General features: G+C 36.1%; 1 protein-coding gene and 10 non-coding genes across 11 annotated transcripts; all 11 read left to right on the top strand.

Annotated features, from left to right (window-relative positions):
• Positions 1-189: 189 nt before the first annotated feature.
• Positions 190-262, top strand: TRNAR-UCG (transfer RNA arginine (anticodon UCG)). The gene has a single exon. It is a non-coding gene; the product is annotated as a tRNA-Arg (tRNA).
• A 132-nt stretch (positions 263-394) lies between these two features.
• TRNAR-UCG (transfer RNA arginine (anticodon UCG)) lies at positions 395-467 on the top strand. Its single transcript has one exon. It is a non-coding gene; the product is annotated as a tRNA-Arg (tRNA).
• A 336-nt stretch (positions 468-803) lies between these two features.
• Positions 804-876, top strand: TRNAR-UCG (transfer RNA arginine (anticodon UCG)). The gene has a single exon. It is a non-coding gene; the product is annotated as a tRNA-Arg (tRNA).
• A 542-nt stretch (positions 877-1,418) lies between these two features.
• Positions 1,419-1,491, top strand: TRNAR-UCG (transfer RNA arginine (anticodon UCG)). Its single transcript has one exon. It is a non-coding gene; the product is annotated as a tRNA-Arg (tRNA).
• A 131-nt stretch (positions 1,492-1,622) lies between these two features.
• Positions 1,623-1,695, top strand: TRNAR-UCG (transfer RNA arginine (anticodon UCG)). The gene has a single exon. It is a non-coding gene; the product is annotated as a tRNA-Arg (tRNA).
• Positions 1,696-2,850: 1,155 nt separating this feature from the next.
• Positions 2,851-2,923, top strand: TRNAR-UCG (transfer RNA arginine (anticodon UCG)). Its single transcript has one exon. It is a non-coding gene; the product is annotated as a tRNA-Arg (tRNA).
• Positions 2,924-3,055: 132 nt separating this feature from the next.
• TRNAR-UCG (transfer RNA arginine (anticodon UCG)) lies at positions 3,056-3,128 on the top strand. The gene has a single exon. It is a non-coding gene; the product is annotated as a tRNA-Arg (tRNA).
• Positions 3,129-3,260: 132 nt separating this feature from the next.
• On the top strand, positions 3,261-3,333 carry TRNAR-UCG (transfer RNA arginine (anticodon UCG)). The gene has a single exon. It is a non-coding gene; the product is annotated as a tRNA-Arg (tRNA).
• Positions 3,334-3,669: 336 nt separating this feature from the next.
• On the top strand, positions 3,670-3,742 carry TRNAR-UCG (transfer RNA arginine (anticodon UCG)). The gene has a single exon. It is a non-coding gene; the product is annotated as a tRNA-Arg (tRNA).
• Positions 3,743-4,081: 339 nt separating this feature from the next.
• TRNAR-UCG (transfer RNA arginine (anticodon UCG)) lies at positions 4,082-4,154 on the top strand. Its single transcript has one exon. It is a non-coding gene; the product is annotated as a tRNA-Arg (tRNA).
• A 6,551-nt stretch (positions 4,155-10,705) lies between these two features.
• Positions 10,706-11,992, top strand: LOC147813686 (uncharacterized protein F54H12.2-like). The gene has a single exon (XM_087160062.1). The coding sequence runs from the start codon at positions 10,706-10,708 to the stop codon at positions 11,990-11,992; it is 1,287 nt and encodes a 428-aa protein (XP_087016188.1).
• The last annotated feature ends 9,177 nt before the right edge of the window (positions 11,993-21,169 follow it).

Below are 21,169 nucleotides of genomic sequence, written 5' to 3'. Positions count from 1 at the left end.
GGATAAGGCGTCTGACTTCGAATCAGAAGATTGCAGGTTCGAGTCCTGTCGCGGACGAAAAGTGTAACATTTTTCCATCAACGTGAAAAAAATGCCGTTTGCTTCCTTTTTATAATGCATCTCTGTATTTTAATGTGAAATTTGGGAGGACGCTTATTTTTTTACAATGCTGTTTTCCAAGTGTAATAAGTCCGCGTGGCCTAATGGATAAGGCGTCTGACTTCGAATCAGAAGATTGCAGGTTCGAGTCCTGTCGCGGACGATGAGTGTAACTTTTTTCCATAGACGTGAAAAAAACACCGTTTTCTTCACTTTAATAATACATGAGTGTATTTTAATGTCAAATTTGGGAGGACGCTTATTTTTATACAAATCTGCTTTCCAACTATAACAAGTCCGCGTGGCCTAATGGAGAAGGCGTCTGACTTCGAATCAGAAGATTGCAGGTTCGAGTCCTGTCGCGGACGAAAAAAGTAACATTTTTCCATAAACGTGGAAAAAATGCCGTTTGCTTCCTTTTTATAATGCATCTCTGTATATTAATGTGAAATTTGGGAGGAAGCTTTTTTTTTACAATGCTGTTTTCCAAGTGTAATAAGTCCGCGTGGCCTAATGGATAAGGAGTCTGACTTCGAATCAGAAGATTGCAGGGTCGAGTCCTGTCGCGGACGATGAGTGTAACTTTTTTCCATAGACGTGAAAAAAATACCGTTTTCTTCACTTTTATAATGCATGAGTGTATTTTAAAGTCAAATTTGGGAGGACGCTTATTTTTATACAAATCTGCTTTCCAACAATAACAAGTCCGCGTGGCCTAATGGATAAGGCGTCTGACTTCGAATCAGAAGATTGCAGGTTCGAGTCCTGTCGCGGACGAAAAGTGTAACATTTTCCCATAAACGTGAAAAAAATGCCGTTTGCTTCCTTTTTATAATGCATCTCTGTATTTTAATGGAGAAATTTGGGAGGACGCTTATTTTTTTACAATGCTGTTTTCCAAGTGTAATAAGTCCGCGTGGCCTAATGGATAAGGCGTCTGACTTCGAATCAGAAGATTGCAGTTTCGAGTCCTGTCGCGGACGCTGAGTGTAACTTTTTTCCATAGACGTGAAAAAAATACCGTTTTCTTCACTTTAATAATGCATGAGTGTATTTTAAAGTCAAATTTGGGAGGACGCTTATTTTTATACAAATCTGCTTTCCAACTATAACAAGTCCGCGTGGCCTAATGGATAAGGCGCCTGACTTCGAATCAGAAGATTGCAGGTTCGAGTCCTGTCGCGGACGATGAGTGTAACTTTTTTCCATAGACGTGAAAAAATACCGTTTTCTTCACTTTAATAATGCATGAGTGTATTTTAATGTCAAATTTGGGAGGACGCTTATTTTTATACACATCTGCGTTCCAACTATAACAAGTCCGCGTGGCCTAATGGATAAGGCGTCTGACTTCGAATCAGAAGATTGCAGGTTCGAGTCCTGTTGCGGACGAAAAGTGTAACATTTTCCCATAAACGTAAAAAAATGACGTTTGCTTCCTTTTTATAATGCATCTCTGTATTTTAAGGTGAAATTTGGGAGGACGCTTATTTTTTTACAATGCTGTTTTCCAAGTGTAATAAGTCCGCGTGGCCTAATGGATAAGGCGTCTGACTTCGAATCAGAAGACTGCAGGTTCGAGTCCTGTCGCGGATGATGAGTGTAACTTTTTTCCATAGACATGAAAAAAATACCGTTTTCTTCACTTTAATAATGCATGAGTGTATTTTAAAGTCAAATTTGGGAGGACGCTTATTTTTATACAATGCTGTTTTCCAAGGGTAATAAGTCCGCGTGGCCTAATGGATAAGGCGTCTGACTTCGAATCAGAAGATTGCAGGTTCGAGTCCTGTCGCGGCGATGAGTGTAACTTTTTTCCATAGACGTGAAAAAAATACCGTTTTCTTCACTTTAATATTGCATGAGTGTATTTTAATGTCAAATTTGGGAGGACGCTTATTTTTATACAAATCTGCTTTCCAACTATAACAAGTCCGCGTGGCCTAATGGATAAGGCGTCTGACTTCGAATCGGAAGATTGCAGGTTCGAGTCCTGTCGCGGACGAAAAGTGTAACATTTTCCCATAAACGTGAAAAAAATGCCGTTTGCTTCCTTTTTATAATGCATCTCTGTATTTTAATGGAGAAATTTGGGAGGACGCTTATTTTTTTACAATGCTGTTTTCCAAGTGTAATAAGTCCGCGTGGCCTAATGGATTAGGCGTCTGACTTCGAATCAGAAGATTGCAGTTTCGAGTCCTGTCGCGGACGCTGAGTGTAACTTTTTACCATAGACGTGAAAAAATACCGTTTTCTTCACTTTAATAATGCATGAGTGTATTTTAATGTCAAATTTGGGAGGACGCTTATTTTTATACACATCTGCGTTCCAACTATAACAAGTCCGCGTGGCCTAATGGATAAGGCGTCTGACTTCGAATCAGAAGATTGCAGGTTCGTGTCCTGTCGCGGACGAAAAGTGTAACGTTTTTCCATAAACGTAAAAAAATGACGTTTGCTTCCTTTTTATAATGCATCTCTGTATTTTAAGGTGAAATTTGGGAGGACGCTTATTTTTTTACAATGCTGTTTTCCAAGTGTAATAAGTCCGCGTGGCCTAATGGATAAGGCGTCTGACTTCGAATCAGAAGACTGCAGTTTCGAGTCCTGTCGCGGATGATGAGTGTAACTTTTTTCCATAGACATGAAAAAAATACCGTTTTCTTCACTTTAATAATGCATGAGTGTATTTTAAAGTCAAATTTGGGAGGACGCTTATTTTTATACAAATCTGCTTTCCAACTATAACAAGTCCGCGTGGCCTAATGGATAAGGCGTCTGACTTCGAATCAGAAGATTGCAGGTTCGAGTCCTGTCGCGGACGATGAGTGTAACTTTTTTCCATAGACGTGAAAAAAATACGGTTTTCTTCACTTTTATAATGCATGAGTGTATTTTAAAGTCAAATATGGGAGGACGCTTATTTTTATACAAATCTGCTTTCCAACTATAACAAGTCCGCGTGGCCTAATGGATAAGGCGTCTGACTTCGAATCAGAAGATTGCAGGTTCGAGTCCTGTCGCGGACGAAAAGTGTAACATTTTCCCATAAACGTGAAAAAAATGACGTTTGCTTCCTTTTTATAATGCATCTCTGTATTTTAAGGTGAAATTTGGGAGGACGCTTATTTTTTTACAATGCTGTTTTCCAAGTGTAATAAGTCCGCGTGGCCTAATGGATAAGGCGTCTGACTTCGAATCAGAAGACTGCAGGTTCGAGTCCTGTCGCGGATGATGAGTGTAACTTTTTTCCATAGACATGAAAAAAATACCGTTTTCTTCACTTTAATAATGCATGAGTGTATTTTAAAGTCAAATTTGGGAGGACGCTTATTTTTATACAATGCTGTTTTCCAAGGGTAATAAGTCCGCGTGGCCTAATGGATAAGGCGTCTGACTTCGAATCAGAAGATTGCAGGTTCGAGTCCTGTCGCGGCGATGAGTGTAACTTTTTTCCATAGACGTGAAAAAAATACCGTTTTCTTCACTTTAATATTGCATGAGTGTATTTTAATGTCAAATTTGGGAGGACGCTTATTTTTATACAAATCTGCTTTCCAACTATAACAAGTCCGCGTGGCCTAATGGATAAGGCGTCTGACTTCGAATCGGAAGATTGCAGGTTCGAGTCCTGTCGCGGACGAAAAGTGTAACATTTTCCCATAAACGTGAAAAAAATGCCGTTTGCTTCCTTTTTATAATGCATCTCTGTATTTTAATGGAGAAATTTGGGAGGACGCTTATTTTTTTACAATGCTGTTTTCCAAGTGTAATAAGTCCGCGTGGCCTAATGGATTAGGCGTCTGACTTCGAATCAGAAGATTGCAGTTTCGAGTCCTGTCGCGGACGCTGAGTGTAACTTTTTTCCATAGACGTGAAAAAAAATACCGTTTTCTTCACTTTAATAATGCATGAGTGTATTTTAAAGTCAAATTTGGGAGGACGCTTATTTTTATACAAATCTGCTTTCCAACTATAACAAGTCCGCGTGGCCTAATGGATAAGGCGTCTGACTTCGAATCAGAAGATTGCAGGTTCGAGTCCTGTCGCGGACGAAAAGTGTAACGTTTTTCCATAAACGTAAAAAAATGACGTTTGCTTCCTTTTTATAATGCATCTCTGTATTTTAAGGTGAAATTTGGGAGGACGCTTATTTTTTTACAATGCTGTTTTCCAAGTGTAATAAGTCCGCGTGGCCTAATGGATAAGGCGTCTGACTTCGAATCAGAAGACTGCAGTTTCGAGTCCTGTCGCGGATGATGAGTGTAACTTTTTTCCATAGACATGAAAAAAATACCGTTTTCTTCACTTTAATAATGCATGAGTGTATTTTAAAGTCAAATTTGGGAGGACGCTTATTTTTATACAATGCTGTTTTCCAAGGGTAATAAGTCCGCGTGAGTAGTATATAGTTGGTCATTTTTGACTCAGTCTGTTCATTTCTGACTCAATATCGATCGATTCGTAATGTTAAACGCCATAGAGAATTGGTGCTCGACCGAAAGTTTGTTTGACCGGTGGCAACGGTCGGTTCGCTCGATATTCAGCTCTGGTGTGAGTATCGATCGGATTTTTCTATGGGAAATATTTTCTGACTCGGTCTGACAGTGTTTCAAGTTGTTCGTTTTTGTTTGATTTTGTCTGCTCTTGTTTTCTTGCGCTCTCACGCGCCCGTTGCCACGCTCGATATGAAATAAATACGAATCAGACTTTTCTATAACAAATATTGTCTGACTCAGTCTGACACTGTTTCAATACATTCTTTTTTTTAAAAGTCGGAAATAAACATTTGATAGAAATGAAAATATAAATAAAAACTTACCGTGCTTGTGCAGTGCAGATTATCCTTAATGGTGCGGGCAGGGTGCGGCGTGCGAAGCGTGACGGGTGCGGGACGTGGCGGTGCCGTTTATCTTTCTTGTGGAGGAGGTGGAGGCGTTGTCTCAAATGGCGAATACCCCGCAGACCTCATGAGATGCATCTCTACATTGCTAAAGTCGCTCCGATCGATTGGGCGATTAGGAAAAAAACTTTGTAAATAATGAAGTAGGTGCAAGTGATGTATTGTTCTTTCAATCTCCATATTATCAATTGTGCGATTAGGTATATAATTATTTATGAAATATAAGATGTGCAAATGCCCAATCGTTCTTTCGATCTGGATAATTTGAGCTGTTGAAATAAATGTCATAAATATTTCACATAGATATGTATATTATTTTACAAGAGAGAGATTAAAGATATAAACTTACGTCTGCAACTCATGATGCTAAGTAATGAAGCACACTCTTTTTTGCAACAGTATTTATATGACTTTTCATCGGTCATTCCCTTTCATCCCCTGCATATTTATTTTGCACAGAATAAAAGGAACAGATGCTTACCCTTTCATCCCTCGCATATTTATTTTGCACAGAATAAAAGGAACAGATGCTTATAACGGATGTGTGAATATTTATATTTTCAAAATTTGTCAACATGTGAGCATTAATTCTGGTCTTGGCACTGAGTTGGCGCAAAAGTCCCCCCCCGAGCGCAATGGAATATAAATGACATTAGGAGGCTTATTATCATTATATCTACATTGGCGTGTTACTGAGATGGATTTCGTGAAAAATGTTCCGCACAAACGAATATCTCTTATTATTTTGCTGAGTTTTGTTTGCATCCTGGAACCGCTGATTTTATCAAAGAGTTGTAATTACGACGGAGAAATAGTAAATTTGAATAATTCAACTTGCACCTTTTCCGCAAATATCGGAAGAAGGTTGTTTTTCCACATCTGCTCTAACGGAACACTTTTTGATATTCGCTATTTCTGGCGAGACGAGCCGGGTTATTTAAAACCGGAAATCATAGGCGTTCAGTTGAATGAAATAGAATTTCGACGTTTGTGTTTGAAATGCTAAAACTGAAATTTCCAAGTTCGTGTATGATAGTAGGACCTAGTCAGGCAGGAAAGACGTGCCTGGTTCGTCAAATGATAAAAAACGATGCATACGAAAAATCACCTAGAAAAATTAAATGGTGTTACTTGTATACCGCTCCGTGGTTCCTAGAGGAACCCGATTTTCAATTTATCAGGGGCTTGCCCGATAGTTACGAAGACGGGGATCTTGTTGTCATAGATGATTTTATTCATCATTTGGACGAAAAAATTGCGGATTTATTTGTCGGAAAATCGCATCATTCTGGATTTTCCGTCATCTTGATTCTACAGAATTTGTTTCCTCGCTCCAAGGTGATGCGCGACATCAGTTTAAATTCGCATTATCTCATACTCTTTAAGAACCCGAGAGACGTGAACCAGGTTAACTGTTTGGGGCGACAGCTGTATCCCAGAAACTCTCGCTTTTTAGTCGACGCGTATATAAAAGCCACCACTAAGCCGCACGGTTATTTAGTTGTGGACTTACATCCTCAGACTTCGGAACAACACAGACTGCGAGATAGCTTGTTTCCAGATAGCAGGGGTATTTACTGGACTTTTCAGCCGCAGTAATGGAGAAATTGAAAAAGCATTCCCATTTTCTCAACTATCTATTAAAATGTACCCCGAAACAAAGAAAAGCGTTATTGAACGAAGCCGATAAATCTCAAATCAACTGTTTATCTGAAATATGTTTGAATGTTCTTTCCGGCAACGTTAGTACCAATGTTAAAAAACTTCGCAAATATAAGACCGCCATTCGACAATTAGCCAAACGTTCGACGTGCATGAAAAAGAAGAAGAAAATTTTGAGCAGTCAAACAGGCGGTTTTTTACCGATTATTCTTCCTGCACTAGTTTCCGCACTCGCCGGAATGGCGGGGCGGGCCATTGGAAAGAGGATTTAAAAAAATAACACTTCCACCAATAAATTCGAGTTTTCCATGACGCAAACATTTTAAAAAGTGACTGCTTTAAACTGTTCTCGTCATAAGTTTGCGCGACGTTGAGTTATGGCACGAAAAATGGCTCTCGTCCCAGAAGAACTGATAACAAATTATAACATTAAAAAACCGGAAATTCGCATGGAAAATGATATCGTCGATTTGCTAGAGAGAGAAAAGATGCCGGACGACATGAAAGTGAAATTGCTGGGACAGCTCATCATGCGTTATCAAAAAATAACTCACGAGCCCGCCGAGCCCACAAGAGTGACTATAGTGGACGATGAAAAGGAAGGCTTACTCGATTCGAATGCGACAAGTGTTGAGAGAGATACAATTAGTAATACCGACGATAAAATTCTACAGGACATATTCGCTTCCACCCCCCGCCTGCATTGGAAATTTATTCCCATGATCGTTCAAAAACTCAACACGAGAATGGTTTCGTGGAATGAATTGGGGGAAATGACTGTCGATGGAACCCCCCTCAAAGATACGCGGATTGCTGATTTTTTTTCCTATCTTTTACGCAATGTTAAAAGTCAGCGCGAACCTTCACGGTTTGATGAATTTTTTCGAGTTCTCCGAGAAATAAATATTCCACATGCTTGGGTTAGAAATAAACTTGTTTTGGATCGTTTGAAGTCAAACGTGTTGAGCAGTCCATTGTATATGGAAGCACCCAAACCTGCCGTCTCTTCTCAATTGACTCCCTCATCATTTACTCCCAGAAGGAAAAAAAAATCTCCCACTCCCAGAAGCAAAAAAATGCTAATGCGTTTCGGTCCGTGGAAGACGTACTAAGTGGTTATGATGGAGAAAACAATTTCGGATAAAAGTAAAAAATTTGAACAAATATATTATGACATTAAAAATCCCGCTTCCTTCGCAAGTGTTTTAAAGCTTGCGAAAGCAGCATCCGAATCTGTTAAGGAAACGAAAAAATGGTTAATGTCACAAGATGTATATACGTTACACAAACCTGTCAGGAATACATACAAACGTCGAAAAGTTTTGTCCTACGGTATTAATGAACTTGTTCAAGCTGATTTAGTTGACTTATCCAAATTTTTTAAAGACAACGGCGGACATAAATTTCTTCTGACCGCCATCGATGTTTTTTCCAAATATGCATACGCAATTCCTTTGAAAAACAAAAAAGCGGAAACTCTCGTCCATGCTTTGGAAAAGTTGATTAAATTGACGGGACCCATTTCTAAATTGCAAACAGATCAGGGTGGAGAATTCTACAATAAGCGAGTTCGGGCATTATTTAAAAAGAAAAATATTCACCACTATTCGTCTTTCAGCGAATTTAAGGCATCGGTGATAGAGAGGTTTAACCGCACCTTGAAATCGAAATTGTATCGTATTTTCACGCATCGTCGATCTCATAAATACGTAGATGTATTACCTTCTGTTTTGAAAAGTTACAACGAAAGCGTGCACAGGAGTACGGGTTATGCGCCCGTTAATGTGACCCCGGAAGACGAGGGAACCATTTTTAAAAAGTTATACGGTTACGAGGGAGACGTCAAGTTCAAGTTTGATTTGGGTGAACAAGTGAGAATCTCCAAAGCTAAAAAAACCTTTCGACGAGGCTACTTACCTAATTGGACGGACGAAGTATTTATCGTATTTAAGCGTTATTCTACATTTCCTCCGACATACATATTGAAAGATTTGAAAGAGAATGTACTCAGTGGTAGATTTTATGAGCAAGAGATTCAAAAGGTCATTAAACGTTCGCAAGATTTTTGGAGGGTTGAAAAAATTTTGAAAACGAGAGGGGTCGGTGCTAAAAAAGAATATTTTGTCAAGTGGTTTGGATTTTCCGACGAGCACAACAGTTGGGTGAAGCAGTCATGGATTCAGAAGTAGTTAATAATTTTTATGTCACTTTACCCAGTAATTCGAGTGCGACTTATTTTCCTCAAAACACCCAATCGTCTTTTCGCACTAAATTATCCTCACCCCTCATGTTGAGCGGTGAATGGGAAGTCGGACTGAGCGAAATTTTCATACCTAGAAATTGGTTCAATGTGAACGATCATAATAATAGCTATGAGATCAGACATAAGGCAGAAGAATGGGTTAAAACGAAATACGATAAACACAAAATAGAATTAAATTATGAAGAACCGCCCACCGTATTTCAATTTTGCGAGACCGTCAACAACGCAATTTCAAAAGTGCTAAAAGATAAAGCGTCTATCATTTTATTGCCCCGGGAATCCACTTCAGAAGTTAATATTGTTATGCACGAAGGATACGAAATCGATATCAAAAAAGAGGGAGGTAACAAATTATTGTACATGCTTCATCAGAAAATTGAGGATAAAATTATAAGCGAGACGCGTCTCTACAAATTTCGTCCCTCCACTCAGTATCCCCTGAAAATTGATTTTTATGTCTTCAACAGAAATCCGAAAAGCGTCAATGAGCATTTAATAGCAAACGTTCCCATTAAAGACGATTCTGCCACTCCATTAAACACCGTCACCGATTTAATAAACGCTTTTAATCTCAATTTAAAGTTATTCGAGCTTCAAAATTTTGTGAATTTTGTATTCGATGCGTCAAAAATGGAATTAACGATCAATGTGTCGGACACCGCAGAAGTGATTTTAACGAAAGAAAACTCACCTGTATTATTAAAAAAACTTTATTCGAGCGAAGATAAAATTGTAATAAAAGGTTCAAAAATCTTTAAAATAGATCCCCGACTCGACATACAGATGGGTGAAGCTTTTATTTTGCGCATTAGTGAATACTACGAAAATCTCGAAACTCTAACACACTATGCTGAATTAAAGTTAGACGTGGGAATGTATAAATCACCCGAAAGCTTGTTCAAAGCGTTTAAATACATTGAATTTCATCACCTCCCCGATTTAAAGGTTAGAATGATAGTTCCGATTTCCTACGAGGTTACGTTTTCAAAAAATTTAGCGGACATGCTTGGTTTCGATAATGTTAATTTCTCAGATGGAGTTTACACGAGCAAGTATCCTCTCGAAATAGACGCAGGAATTACGGAAATTTTTGTCTACTCTGATATAATTGATTCTCACCACGTTGGCGATTCTTTTTCTCCCCTTTTGAGAATTATACCTTGCATGACGGAAACATCTGATCAGATTGTAAAAAATTATCAACGCCCGCTTTATTTTCCGCTTCGAAAACATTTTATCGAAACTATAAATATCGAATTGAAAACAAGCTCTGGGGATAATATAGTATTTAGCGGGGGGAAAACTTTTGTGACTCTTTCATTCAAGCGACGCAAATTATAAAAGCGACACGCACGAGGCGCGAGCAATCATTTCCAAAAATGTATTTGAATCAAAAGGATTGCGAGTCTTACTACTGTAGACAAGCAGGTGGGGGGCCATATTTTCACGGAGTTCCGCATCAAAGGGGTTATGGGTTTTTTGGAGACATATGAAGATACATTACGCCGTTTGCACTACGTGCTGGAAAATATTTGGGGAAAAAACTGATTTCTACCGGTCGCAATGTTGTTAATGATGTCGCCAGCGGTAGTTCGTTCAAACAGGCAGCTCGAACGCGATTGCGTCAAACGGGTAAAGACATTCGAGACGATATTTTCAAAAAATTACAGCAGGGCAAGGGTATAAAAAGAAAACGCGCAAAGCGAACTCGTCAGAACAAATCGAAGCCTAAAGCGAAACGTCGTAAAACTGCGTGCAAAGATATATTTGCATAAAATATGGATACGGACGGAGCAGTGGGTCTCAAAAGCGAATTGGACTTATTTTTATCGACTCCGTTACAACTGGCAATAGATGACTCGTCTTTTTTAGAAGTACATCCGGTAGCTTCCTTAAATGATAATAGTTCAACGATTGAATGGTACGTGGGTGCCTCCGGCGAAAATTATCTAGATTTAAGTCACAGTATTATTCATTTGCAGGTGAGCATTAAAAAGAAAAACGGAAACGATATCGGCCCCACGGATCATGTCGCGCCCATAAATTATTTTTTAAACACTATGTTTTCGGAATGTTCCGTTTTTTTAAACGATAAACAGGTTTCTTCTCAAGTAAACTATGGATATAGATCGATATTGGAGAGCTTGTTGCTTTCCTCTAAATCTTCTCAAGATAGCATGCTGACCTCTGCTTTATTTTATAAAGATGCAGCCGGAAAACATGATGAAGTTACAAAAGATTCAACAAATACGGGATTTAAGTCGAGACAAGCATCAACTAAAACGATGGATCTTATCGGTCCGTTACACTTTGATTTAGCAATGCAACCAAAACTCTTAATTAACGGTGTTAATTTGAGAATAAAAATGGAGCGAAATAAGGACATATTTTCATTGCTGTCGGAAAACGATTCCTTTAAATGTCAAATTCATTCCGCAAAACTCTATATTCGAAAAGTTATTGTTACTCCGTCTATAATGCTGGCTCACGAGAAAGCTTTGGAAAAAGGAAATATTAAAATGCCCATACGCAGAATTGACGTTAAAACTTTTACATTATCTAGAGGACTGGCATCCATAACTATTGCGAACGCTTTCATTGGTCAAATTCCGTCGCGTCTAGTGATGGGTTTCGTTTCCAACGAGGCTTATAACGGTGCAATTGATAAAAACCCTTTCAATTTCAAACATAATAACCTGTCATACTTAACAGTTTTAAATTCGGGAAAAATGTTTCCAGCTAAACCCTACCAACCTTCTTTCGATACAGATAATTATGCTAGGAGTTACCTCGGACTATTTACGAACTTGAACCGCTATCACGAGAACCAAAATATTAACATAAGTTATTCAGAATTTAAAAACGGGTATACATTGTACGCTTTTGATTTAACTCCGGACTTTGCTGCAGGTCATAATCACGCAAGCACCACGAAAAATGGCAATATTGCGATCGATATTAAATTCAGTTCCCAGCTCCAAGACACCCAAAACCTAATCGTGTATGCAGAATATAAAAATTGTGTTGAAATTGATAAATCGCGCACTGTTTTCACTGATTATTAAAATTAATAATGAATACCCTAACCGTCTGTCGTTTCGCATGCGGCGATAATTTTATTAGAAGAGGATTCGGAGGTGTTTTCGCATCTGACACTCTTCCGCAACATAGAAAAAATTTTAATTCTTTTATAATAAATTTAGATCCTCAAAGTTTACCCGGCAGTCATTGGGTTGCCGTATTTTTTAATAAGAGAAATGCTACATACTTTGATAGTTATGGAAGACCCCCACCCAATACTATTTTAAAATTTATTCGCCGAAACTCTGATCGGAATGTCTACAATAAATTTTGTTATCAAGATAATTTGACTCTAACCTGTGGATATTTCTGTCTCTATTTTTTATTCAAGTACAGTAGAAATTTAAATTTACGCGAATTGAGCAAAGTGGATAAGTTTAAAAACGAACAATTCATGTATCGATTTTCTAAAAAGTTGAAACTCGGCAAGTGCTGCCACTCGTTTCATTCAAAAAATCAAAGCTGCACAGCAATGGTGAATATGCGAGAATAGTGTCGCGTCATTCACATCTCGATCATGGAGAGGTATGGTTACATTGTAGTGACTTCGAATGGTGCTCAGTTCATCCATAGTGCACTATTCTCCGATTTTTCTGACTGCATACGATGTGCGGTAGAGGAGGAACCGAATAATTCCGAAAATGTGTGCTACTTCAAAATATTGAAAAATACTGAGATTGTGAAACTTATTCACGACACTAAAACAAAGGACAGACAATTTGGATTTTCCTATTTAAAGAAGAATGGCTGTGACGATCATTACTCTGTGTATAGTGGCAATTCGGAATTAAAAACTGACCTTCTTGCCATTATTCTGGATGCAAAGAATTTTATGCGACATGATGTAACCGGAAGAACTTGCGACCCATTTCTCAAAATTTGTTACTTTAAAATATTAAATGCGGATGAAGTTTTACTAGAGCTTCATTCGCATTAAGTAAAACTGTTTTGTGCTACTACCTGCATGGAGTTTTCCTGGGAGTTTTCTTCATGCTCTTCAAAGACAAATGTCGGGTAGATTAAAAGTCCTCATCTCCCTTTTCTGTCGAGGCAAACATGCTGTAAATAAATGCTTTAAAAATTTAATGTAACAAAATTTTTTTGTAACTCTGTTGTAAAATGTATTTATCGCACAATGTATTATTTTTTAATTCTTAATAAAGAATTAATCACTTTTCATTTCTTTTTATTCGTGTTTTATTTATTGATAGAGACACGCAAACACGTGCCACAGAATAATGAGATTCACCCCTCGAGTATTGGTTTCACTTTCCGAAACCGGTCTGGCGAATCATTGCCTTGAAAAGTGACGCATAATTTTCCCATTAAGTAATTAAATAAAATGTTCTTTCAATACCGTTATAAAGAGTAGACTAGTTTTATCTATCATCATTTAATTCGTGACATCGATAAGCAACAAAGCAAAAATGTCTTCCGAAATCGATTGGATTGCGTTTTCTAAAGATACTAAATTATCGGAGGACGTTATTCGAAGTCTAAAAGAAAAATTAAGTTGGAATATGATTTGCAAATATCAAACCCTATCTGAAAACTTTATGTTAGAATTTAAAAACTTTTTGAATTGGGATTACGTCTGCCAGTATCAAATTATTAGCGAGGCTTTCATGAGATTAAATTCTGAACTCATCAATTGGAACATTATTAGCGAGCATCAAAAGTTGTCACCTCGATTTTTGATCGAGTTCAAAGACAAGGTTGATTGGAAAAAGATATCCCAATACCAAAAGTTGAGCGATGGATTTATTATGGATTACGCAAATACTCTGGATATGGCTCTAGTGTCGAGACATCAAAAATTAAGCGAAACTATTATCGAAGGTTTAAAAGACTCGATTGATTGGAACGAGGTTTTTAAAAACCAACAACTCAGCTCTGAATTCATCACAAAATATATTAATAAAGTGTCATCATGCGAAGCTTTGGAAAACATTGAACTTTCTGATGAAGTTGTTAGTCATATTTTTAAAAGAGTAGTTCTTATTTATTTAGCAAAAATATGTTCTAAAATTTAATTTTTTAAAAAAATAACTATCTGACTAGAGTTTTTTGGAGGTTTCCTTTGGTCTGTAAAAGCAAATGCTAGATAGTATTCTTCCCTCCCTGTAAAAATATATAATTTAAAACAATAATAAATAAAAAGTTTTTTTACTTTTCACCACTGTCGACTTTTCTTCCATCCATTTCAGCACTGCTTTTCTTTTTCACACATTGAAGGCATTCAATTTCCTGTAAGGGTGATATGACAGTATTAGGACAACAACATTCTTAATATTCAAAACATACCATTAAAGGGCCTTGTAAAAGGTAACAAGGCGGGTATGTCTTATTATTGAATATTAACGCTTTATATTAGTGATTGTCCCTCATCTCAATACCACTACTTACTTTTTAATGAAAGAAGATTTCCAAGACGACTTTTCCCTCATTATCCTCATAGCAGATAGATATACTTGATGATTTTAAAGCAGGCCGCATTTCCCTGAGCAAAATGCATTTTATGAATCAAATGCACATGAAATGCAAAATGCCAAGAAATGTGGGGTGGTTTTTTTAACTATGGCCCCATTTATTTTTATTTTTCAATTACAGCAACTATCTAAGATAGAATACAAAAAAACACAAAAACACAAAAGCAATACAATGCAAATACAAATGCAAATCAAAATACACTGTCAACCTGCATGCACACATTAAGTATAAAAAATCTTGCTATTTATCGCAAGTGTAAACACCGCCGCATATTCGGCGAGATATATATATATATATATATATCAAAAAATTCTTGCTGCGAACTGCAAGTTTAAACACCAACATTTAAATGGTGAGGTATATAAATATTAAAAAAAGAAAATGTGTGAATGCAATATATAAGAGCAAAATTGAGAGTTATATTTTTAAAAAAAAATAAACATGTATGTTTTAGATACACAATAAGTTACATTGCAAATTTGTATAAAAATTGATGATAATACATTATTATTTTTTGATTTTATAATGTCCATATGCCAGGCAATGCACGCCGTCATCTAACAAGTATTTTTTATCATAAAATGCAGATAATCCAACCTTATTCTGAGCTACTGTGTATAATGTTTGTTTTTTTGAAATAATGGAATGCAAAAAGACCTTGTTTGATGTTTCATTAAACAAAATATTTTTAAATGTATCTAGAGTATAATTTCTCATGCTGCATTTCTTAATACCTTTTGCGGCCATTTTAATATCCTTATCATCGTATGCAATAGCATACATTTTTGGTTTAAGACCTAAAAATTCTTTGACCGGTTTAGTTGATTCGCATTTTAAAAATCCTAGTCTCCCACAATTTGAAGGATCATGCAAAAAATGATCTTTATCAAAATTACTCAAATCTAAAATTCCGGAAAATTTGTCTTTTAAATCACGGTATGCATTGACCGTTACAATATTGATATATAAAGAATCAGTGTCCATATACAACAACTCAACATTATCTTTATAGTATTTTTTAAAATACTTGTAATACAATTTATACATTCTCAATTTACTTAATTCCAAAATACAAAAACCTGCGTAAATGGGTTTATCCAAGAGGAGATTTGATTTCTTCATTTTAAAAAGTGTCAGAGTCTCATTTATAGGTTCGAAATATTCCAATAAAGGACTTGCGAGTTTTTTCTTGCTATCGAGCTGACTGCAACTGGCCTCGACATTAACCTTTTTGCGCTGATTTAACATTAAACGACCGAAAAATGCATTATTCATAGTCTTGTACATGTTTTTATCGAAGTTGTTTGTGGCTTCTAATCTTTTTCGGTTATTGAAATCAACATAGGGTTTTAACCAATCGTTTTGAGAGAAGCAAAAGATCTTATGAATTTTGTCTAATTTCATGCCCTGTTCAATATAAAACTTTAAATTCAAATAGTGAACTAGATAGTTTTTTTTTGGATAAAAAGTGGGAACTAATTTTTTGGAAGGTAATGTATGTTTCAGGTTCAATTTGTCGCACATTTTTTTAGAATAGTCGGATAGCATTTCATATTTTATTGATAAATGTTCTACAGCTAAAGGTAAATCGTTAAAATAATTGTGGAGCTCGGCAGGACAAGATAGATCTACCTCTAAAATAAAACCAACATCTGATCGTTCGTTATAATCGAAAACGTTAAAATTAGTTATTTCTTCAGATGTTAACCAACTAAAATTTCCTGTAGGTAATTTCTGACTCTGACTGAACCCGTACAAATTTACAGCATCGAGCAAAATTATGTAGTTGTTTGGTTTATTTCTATCATATGTTTCGGGCATGAACGGGTTGTTTGCAGTCATATGTCTCGTTCCTAAATAACTTATTCCGCCCCTGAGACCAGACTCGAGAAATATATAATCATTAACGTTGGACAACAATTCCAGTTCGACCCTAGTGTATTTTAGTCCAGCATTCCACGTAAGTTGTGCACTAGTTAAAAAATGAACCGGATCTAATTGATAATTGTGCATAGTTTTTTTCCGAAAAGAGTTAAAAACTTCCGCAAGCAACAAAGTATCCGTATCTTGATATAATTCCAAATAATCGCGCAAATTTTTACATCGAAAAGTTTTAAAAACATTTTTAGCGTGTGCATATTCATCATCATTTATCTGTTCATTAATCAAAATGTTAAAAAATGATGCTTTAGACGGTAAGCGAGTCTCGCTAAGTTTATCAATATCGTCTAAATATGAATATGGAAAAACACCTTTTCTCAACAACAAACTAATATTTTTTTCGTCTTTGTAAAACTTTCGAAAAATTTTGAAGTCGTGTCCAGATTCGATTAAGTTTTTAACTAAAGTGTCCAAAGAAGTGTTTAGAAACTGGTACGAGTCTATGATTTTGATCGCATCTAAACTGATAGTGGTAAATTTCTCCAAGTTAACAGGTATAATTTTTATTTGTTTAAAAAGATTTGCAGGAAGATTTTTTAAAATTAAGTGCGTATCATAATTTTTCGAATTATGGATGACGACGGGAATAAAGTACGTTGTACGATAATTTAAATTACACGCCTGGTGTGCAAATCCTCTAATGTATCCCTCGTTGTAATGGCAATGGTCCCTCACTCTTATTTCACCCTTTTTAAAGGTTTTGTGACATATGTGACACACATTTGCATCGATATATGCATCAGGATTGTCTCTCATAGGTGCTATACCAGTCATTAATTCCAAAATTTTGTTAGATATTTCTCTAAGCGTTATTAAAAACGTCTCTATTACGTTGGTCCCCACATGAAATTCGTGAAAAATAAGATTTGAATTATTATCTAAAACAATCATAGAATAACTAACCGGCTCGTGTCGTTCTACGTGCATAGTAAAACTCGTACTGGTCGAAGGAGCAACAGAGTGCAATTTTTTGGTTAAACATTCGAAATCGGCGTAAACTACATATGGGTGCCATGACATTTTTGCTACGTTGGAAAATTTAAGCATCTGAGATTTTTTAGGCATAGAAATTTTTTGCGGTTTATTATTCAAACACATTCGCTTATGATATATCATGGTTTCGGGTCTTTTAAAGCTGCTTAAACAGCGTTTGCAATAATAGTGAGTCCCATTTTTTTCACACATGAAACGATTAAAATTTTTTATAAGAAAATAATGATTTCTATAGAGTAACAAGTCGATTTCTATGAATGATTTTCCAAGTTCACTGATTCGTATGGGTAAAACTTGTCCGTCCGTGAAACCGTAAACGTTTATTTTAAGATTGTTTTGCTTTTCAAATTTCGATATTTTATTAAGGGTGATGGGAAACTTTATACCGGCAACATCAAAGTTTTTCAAATATCTAGTATATTTGGATTTTCTTATTGCATTAACTCGACATGGATACAAACAAGCGGCTACGCTGTAAAGAAAGCATTGGTTGTCGTTGCAATCAATATTTATAACGGCCTTTTTATTTCTTAACTTTTTGGGGAGGACGATGTGTCCGCAACCACCTCTTAAACTGGCATAGTTGCCTAAATGAACATCGATGTAAGAAACCTGTTTGATAACCCACCCGCTTCCGTTCCTGACAAAGTTATCTATAGAAGTCAAAATTTTTGTAAATGCGCGATCTATAGCTTCGAAAATTTGGAAACGAGACAAAATTCGTTCTGCAAATGAGCAAAAGTAGAAACTCTGTATAAGTTCGTTATCCTCGTCTTCATCGTTCATTATTTTAGAAAAAATAACGTTCAAGCAAATAATTAAGCGCAACCTTAAAACAGGGCTCTGGTCTATGAGGTTAAAAATTAGAGCTCGGGCTTCGTTATAGAGTACATGAGGATCACCATAATTGGTGAAAGCTCTGTATGTGCGCGTAAATCTCCCGAAGGACGATCTTCGCATTTCGAAATTCATTATTTTTTTAAACAAATACAAATTTTTAAAAGCAAACAGTTAATAATCAAAATACATTAATACAGTCAATAGCACTTTAGATTTAAAAACAAATAGAGTTTTAAAGAATACACATACAATAACAGGTAGATGTTGTCACTTTAGATATTTAAAGTTCATTATAACCAATAAGCAAAAATTATGTCACTTTAGAAGATGTATCATGTTAAAAAAAATGGGTTATAAACATTCTGTATATAATAATTTTTTTAAAAATAAAACTCTCAATCAGGCAATAAATTTATACCGAGGTATATTGAGAAATGTGCTCGTGCATTTTTTCGAATGCCAGTTTAACTTTGGTTATTTGATCAATGGGGAAATTAAGCCGATTTTTTATGTCGCCTGCATCACCAGTTTTCCGCATACCCACGTATTGAATCGAACGGTATTCGGTTAGTTCGATGAAGAGGCCTTTTCCTACGTTTATACTGTAATTCGGAACTTTCGAAGACTCCTCTGGATATTCCAGGTCTAGGTTAAGATCGAAGATGGGAATCTTCCCGTTGACAAGAGCCTGAATACTTGATTTTCTTGGAGCTTTCAGGGGAGTGGTGAAATCTTGTGTTTCCTGGAATAGTGCGTCTATTCGACGCTTGCTAACCTCGTCGTATCGACTGGCTAGGTTAAAAATATAACAATTTAGAAAACTTTTAGTGATGTGAATATCCTGAATTTAAAAATGACACAAATAGATACGATAAATTACTATTTTAGTAGATAGGAATTGAGAATACGAAAACAGATTGAGAGTAGATATTATAACATGCAACTTTTTAACTATAATGACTGCCAAAAAAAAAAAAAAAATGTTTTTGGTAAATCGATAAAAGAAATATTTGTGATAAATTTTTTTTTTTTAAAAAAGTAAAAAATAGTAATTTATCGAGAAATATAATAGAAATAAACTTACCCTTTTTTGGAGCGTTGGGGACGTTCTTAACGCTTTGGGTTGAGCTAGATGCCATTTTTTGATATCCACAGAAATATATTTCGAGCAGGTTGAAAAAGATGTAAACTGATACACACACACACACACGGGATAGATGCACACTAACACGATGATGCACAGAAGCACTATGATCGAATTCACGGTAAAATTGTAGAGCAGCAACACAGTGGCAGAAAAATGAACAGAGGCAATTGAATGATGCTCTGGCGGGAATGCGAATTTATATATGGCACGTTATATCCTCAGAACGTGATTCAACTGCGATCAATAATTTGAATGATACACTCCCCCGCTCTTAATACGTATCCTTTTTTTTTAAAAAATCTGACTTAATTAGAATGAGAGCGGCAACGTATTCTAGTTTGCATTGGAAACAGATGTTTTAAATATTGATAGAAATTATTATGAATTCGTTATGATTACTCATTATTTTCAAAAACAGATGCTTATTGAGATGAGGGAGTATAGCACTCGAATTATTGATCGCAGTAGATCACCGCATTAGTAACGAAAATGAAATAAAACGGTTCTAGATACTATTTATGTATTGGGATCGAAGTAAAAGCAGCTGGAAAATAGCAGATGGAATCGTATGTAATACCTTTCTATGTTTAAAAAGGCACACACCACTTAACATTTGTATCGTGATCAACTCTTTCTTTTCCCGTAAAACAGCTGCTACAGAAATTTGCGTGGGTTGATAAGCATTAAAAAAGTAACGATGCATGCAGTTAGAAAACATTCAAGCACTTATACAATGTAACGGATTTCAAAATAAAAATGCATAAACATCAGTTGCTCGATAAAAGCTTTCGCCTTCATAATAATTTCATAATTATTAACCTTGTATATTATTATAATGCATTTCACCCTTTGCGAGGTTTGCTGTCACCAGCATCCTCGCAAAGACCTCATGCATTACATAGAAAACATGCAAGCAATAATACAATGTGAAAGATTCGAAAATGGATAACCGCCAGCTGCATGATTATAGCATTTGCCAATATCATATATTCATTATTATTATATTTGATTATTATGTATAATGCATTTCAGCCACGCGAGAGCAGCTTTCCAAGCTGCTCTCGCGAGACCTCATGCATTACCACGCGAAAGAGTTTCTTCCGTTAGAAACTATATAGCAATTATTCGGAAATTATTCTTCTTGAATATTAATCGGATTATCTGGGATCGCTATTCAGCTGTTTTCGTAAGAGCAGATACTTATAAAAAACAAAATAACTAGTTTCGAAAAAATGTTTCAAGTTCCGGACTTAGACATATTTTTTTTTTCTTTGGTATAAATAAAGAAAACATCTGTTTATATGCTTTTCGGTTTAAAACACAATTCTTGATTTAAGAAACAGTCAGTTTAAGAAATGGAGGAGTATATTATTCAGCAAATATTATTTGAATGCTGCCGTGCTATGTATAGGCAACTACCGCCTATCGATTATACAAAAATTCGACATTTTTATTTATATTTTCATTTCTATCAAATGTTTATTTCCGACTTTTAAAAAAAAGAATGTATTGAAACAGTGTCAGACTGAGTCAGACAATATTTGTTATAGAAAAGTCTGATTCGTATTTATTTCATATCGAGCGTGGCAACGGGCGCGTGAGAGCGCAAGAAAACAAGAGCAGACAAAATCAAACAAAAACGAACAACTTGAAACACTGTCAGACCGAGTCAGAAAATATTTCCCATAGAAAAATCCGATCGATACTCACACCAGAGCTGAATATCGAGCGAACCGACCGTTGCCACCGG

Source organism: Parasteatoda tepidariorum, chromosome 3 (genome assembly GCF_982258835.1).
Source record: "Parasteatoda tepidariorum strain Cologne lab strain chromosome 3, Ptep-v5.0, whole genome shotgun sequence".
Lineage (NCBI taxonomy): Eukaryota > Metazoa > Arthropoda > Arachnida > Araneae > Theridiidae > Parasteatoda > Parasteatoda tepidariorum.
Note: the sequence above shows the minus strand (reverse complement) of the source record. Positions and strands in the feature narration are given on the sequence as shown.